Source organism: Alosa pseudoharengus, unplaced genomic scaffold, assembly GCF_046254945.1.
Source record: "Alosa pseudoharengus isolate Yale_2024_CS ecotype anadromous, Long Island Sound unplaced genomic scaffold, YU_APseudo_1.1 YU_APseudo_1.1_scf_15, whole genome shotgun sequence".
Classification (NCBI taxonomy): Eukaryota; Metazoa; Chordata; class Actinopteri; order Clupeiformes; family Clupeidae; genus Alosa; species Alosa pseudoharengus.
In genome coordinates, this window is record NW_027468620.1 from 24661040 (window position 1) to 24665610 (window position 4571).

At 37.7% G+C, this 4571-nt stretch overlaps 1 protein-coding gene across 1 annotated transcript; it reads right to left on the reverse strand.

Moving 5' to 3' along the window:
- Window positions 1-936: 936 nt before the first annotated feature.
- c1d (C1D nuclear receptor corepressor) lies at window positions 937-2881 on the reverse strand. Its single transcript, XM_076285097.1, has 4 exons — window positions 2494-2881; window positions 2199-2265; window positions 2044-2099; window positions 937-1721 (listed from the first exon to the last, which is right to left on the reverse strand). The coding sequence occupies exons 1-4, from the start codon at window positions 2623-2625 to the stop codon at window positions 1548-1550; spliced, it is 429 nt and encodes a 142-aa protein (XP_076141212.1). The 5' UTR covers window positions 2626-2881; the 3' UTR covers window positions 937-1547.
- Between the last annotated feature and the right edge of the window lie 1690 nt (window positions 2882-4571).

Below are 4571 nucleotides of genomic sequence, written 5' to 3' on the forward strand. Positions count from 1 at the left end.
ACACCCTGTGTTAGTATGGAGAAGACAGGACCTCCTTCATTGCTCAAATGCATCAGAGAACCTTAAGTGTTCAACAGCCTGCCACTGGATCAGGTTTGTCCCTCTTAAGGCCACTGTTGGTAGATCTCAAACACTGCTGACCAGGAGTACCCCACAAGACAGGTCATTTTGGAGATGTTCCGAGCACAGTAATCTGCCAAAAAAAATGTAACCCTCCAAAGCACAGTCCACAGTTCTAATTCAATATATATATATATATTAATTCAATATATAGAATATATATATATATATATATATATTTATATATATCCTAATTCAATATTCAGTGGCTCTTTAAATGGGAAACAAACATTGTGACATACCATTCCAGCCATGTTTTGCTTTATCTGCATCACCAATATCAACAATCCTTTAGCAGAATCATGGACTGAATCGTAAGTTACTCAGGTGAATACATCTGCCTACTTCTCTCACACCTAGCATATAAGAACAATGACACTGATATAAACAAACGATTCCGTTCAATTTGATTTGTTTAGATTACAACTCAATATCAATTCAATAGGAATGAAATATGAAATGATGTTTAAAAAGCTCTGAAGGGGATAGCCATTTACAAATAGTCACAGGACGCACCTTGTGAAAATTGCCATCTTGTACACATGGCCTTTATATGACAGTTTATGGTAACGGTTATGTAAGAGCCTGTGTATTTCATTCTCTTCTCTTTTTGTGAAAACCAACCTATTAAACCAGAAACTAAAAATGCATATCAGCCTAAATGGTCAATCCATTCATTACAATGTATTGATTAATAAAATTGATGAATTAATCAATTAAACTACATGTGTATTACATCCTTAATGAGAACAGACCATTCTGATACAGTTCATTGTAGGACTCAAAGGCACATCGTTGTGTGAAGGATGTAACTAGTATATTTAATTGTTTTATTCATTTTTCACATTAGCTGACAAATGTCACCTTTTGCTGTTGAAAAAGTACTAGATCATATAATATAGCCCATGTGTTTGACAATGTGGAACCCTGCAAGGAACTGTTGAACATACCAAACTCAGTTGGCTAATTGAGCCATTTTTTGACTAGTTCGCCAAGCTATCAGTCTTCCTGCACAGTATAACTTAGTTTGCCAGCTTATAGTTTAAGTAGCCTATGCAGAGACACTTTTCAATCACATGTCAGCGGGTTTGGTGACACAATATATGACTTTATTACCTTTAGCCTAGGTTAAACAGCATGAATATTCCATGAAAATATGGCCTTATTCATGGAAATCTACAAGTATTTACAAACTGCTGACTGGTAAACATACTGATGAAAGAAATGTTGGCATTTTGCAAATCGAAATTACTTTCTCCTTAAAAAAAGAAATAATAATAAAAAATAATAATGAAAAAGAATCCTTTTAAGGAAAGGCTATCAAACAAGTCCTTAAGTCCTTAGTGGAGAGCTTTCTCTTATTCACGTTACAGTCCAATGAAAAGGTCACACTATGTTAACCCAGACTGATTTCTCACTCCCAGACCTCATTTGAATCTCTTGTGCTTTGCTTTGGGAGGCTGCTCAGTTGCATCCTTGCCCTCCTCGGCCTGCCACAGAGCATTCCTCACAAACCGACCAGCAGCACCTTTATCCAAACGTGCTGCCTTCTTCTTATCCATGATGTCTTTTACTTTGTTCATATGAACTCGTATTCTCTCCTAAAGAAAAAGGAACAGATACATGAACCTACCAAACATATAAGGACCACATAATTTACACATGCAGTAAATATGTTGATATAACATTTGAATTTATGGGTGGGTGGGTCCATATGTACCTACAGACAGACTGACTGAATGTATCCCAAAGGGAAAATTGTGATGTTGCAACAGCAATTTACATAGATCATAACAAACAAACAAACAAACAAACTGTTTGACACAGACATGAAGTACATGTAAGAATACTGTACATATTAATACATATTACTACCACTATGTGGAAATATAAATATCATAACAATGTTTTAAAACCTCTCACCAGCTCTTGTTTAATTCCATGTTCTTTTGGGTTGATTCCTTGTGTCACCAAATACACTGTGAAGAACACAATTATAAGGAAAATATGCCCATGGTTTCAGAACAATATTGTCAGAATTTGTCAGGAAAAAAGTAATGGAAAGATCATTAACTCACTCCAGAATAATGAATTAAGCGCGAATGCTGACATCAAATCCAGTTTTGCTTGCTCCAGTGGGTCCAACTGAAAAGATGACAACATAAATCAACAAGTTAGGCCGTGTTTGTCTGACTTTGATGAGCCTTATTCGAGCTCATAAGCCTAACGTTACAGGTGGCAAAATAAATGTTACACAGATTGTTGATTTTAGGCTACACTGTTGCCTTCAGGATTATGGCAGAGAATTTACCAGTTCGGACATCTCACCAGTTACAGGCTCAAAAACCTACACCGTTGACGTTAACTCTATACCTTTTGGTCATTTCTGGAGGTAGTTACAAGTTTTTGCACGACGTCATTCACAGAGCCCAACGATGTGTCGAATCCAGTCAGGTACTCTTCAATCTCAGAGGGATAATCCTCGGGAGGAATGTCTTCTGCCATTATTTTTCGAAGAGTTGTATCTCTGGTTTTATTCAGTATTAGCTAGTCAGCTAGCTAGTAAGAAGCAGCAAAAGAGTTGTCTAAGATTGGTTTAGCGAAATGCACCAGAAACTTGCAGGAAACCAACCACGAAAAGCACTGACAGCTATTTAATAAACAAACTCGGGACTAACGTTTCATAACCTTTAAACAGCATAAACATCGGCAACGCTATATCAGTGCACAAGTCCGTCCATAGGTCTTATCTTATCCACGTTTTTTGCAGTGGCATCACTGGATCATGATTTCACTGCCAGGTCAAGAGAGTTATAAAATAAAAGCACCCAATAGGATCGAAAAGGATTTGCATAACATGATTTCTTTTGTCACTCGAATGATTTTAATATATATATATTTGCAATTGATACATATCCAAAGCGTATTAGTTTACATGTTTTCGGTAGCTCTCTAACTATTTTGTCTTTTACTGTGATAGAATTTTTCGAAACTTCCGAACATCAGTGTAGAAAAACAAAGAACACTGCCCCCTACATGTGAGCACAAGGACTCTAGCAGTATACAACATTGTTCATTTTATTGTACTATGAATAAATTAATGAATAAATGAATGTTCAAGGTTGCTGAATTAATTTGTACATTAAAAGCGCAACACTTGTCAATATGTGTGCGACATGAGCGTGGGCTAAATTATATGGCAAACCCACGTGACCCTGTCTCGTTTCTATGGCTACAGCGTCGGGGTGTAAGCTTCTAGGTCTAAAAATCATAGCAGTTTCTCACTCCAAATCAACAAGGATGGATAACTGTGACCTAGAGAAGCTCTCGTGCTCTGGTGGGAAACTGGAACCCCCATTCAAACCAGATATAACTTGTTATAAAGTAACTGTTGAGAGCAAAGTAAGTAAGGTGACTCTGGATCTCTTGACAAGTGACTGCGGAGCTTCCTATAAAATAGTGAGTGATCTAGCATCCTTGAACTCCACGAACTAACTTACTTACCATCTTCTGTTTCTGTGTGGTGTGGTGGTGTGATGTGTTGCATTGCATGTACCACCCTATGTCAACAGTTGTGTGTTTGTTTTTAATAGCTGTTTGGGGAAGGCTCAGAGACTATCAAATTGAACGATGGATTGAATGCAGTAGCAATTGAAGTTGTTTCTGAAGATGGCACAGCGAAGAAATATTGCATCGAGATCACCAAGTTATCAGCCAGCTCAGCTAAATTATGCGATTTAGCAATAGAGGGGGATTTTAAACTACAACCAGAATTTTCTGCAAGCGATTACGAATATTCAAGTGAGTAGCCTACAAAGATGAAAGGTTTGGCCTTAACTATGTCCTAGTGTAATAATCTCTCTCTACGTTCCAGGCTCTGTCCCTGCCGATTTAACCATGGTTGTCATACAGCCAAAGCTACCAGATAAGAATATGCAAGTTTCAGTGAATGGGGAGGACAGCTCGAAAGCCGTTCTGTTAAATGCTGGTGATACTGTGGTTGCAATTAAAGTTTCATCGGCAGATGGCACCAATTCTCAAGTAGGACATTTTACGGCCTGATTTAGTGGCCTGATGTCATTTTAAAATATGCACAGTATTTTTAATCAAGTGAGAATTTTTTTAAAATTATAGATGAAATTAAGTCAAATTGAATGCTATCTTTGTTGTCACTTGGCTCGGCAGGTGTATTCGATTGCCATCAGTAGAGAGCAGATACCAGTGGCTGTCACTTTCTGTAATGTGAAGGACGAGATTAAGTATGAGTGTCCAGTTTCCTTGACCGCCTTTTACAGACCTGCCTCAATAAATCAAAGGTAGAACAGCATGTATTCAAAGCCTTCCTAACCCATGTTAAACATTAAAGTTGGGTATTTCTAAAGGAGCCTACTTCTTTCTGTCTGTCTTATGCTGTGTCTCTGTAGTGACCCAAAACACATCTTCTCAGCTCC

Excerpts from the sequence above, each read along its gene's own strand:
- c1d (XM_076285097.1), bottom strand. The coding sequence starts at position 2,625 with ATGGCAGAAGACATTCCTCCCGAGGATTATCCCTCTGAGATTGAAGAG. Across the intron at positions 2,266-2,493 it reads CCTCCAGAAATGACCAAAAG|TTGGACCCACTGGAGCAAGC; the intron begins GTATAGAGTTAA and ends TCATCTTTTCAG. Across the intron at positions 1,722-2,043 it reads ATGGAATTAAACAAGAGCTG|GAGAGAATACGAGTTCATAT; the intron begins GTGAGAGGTTTT and ends CTTTTTCTTTAG.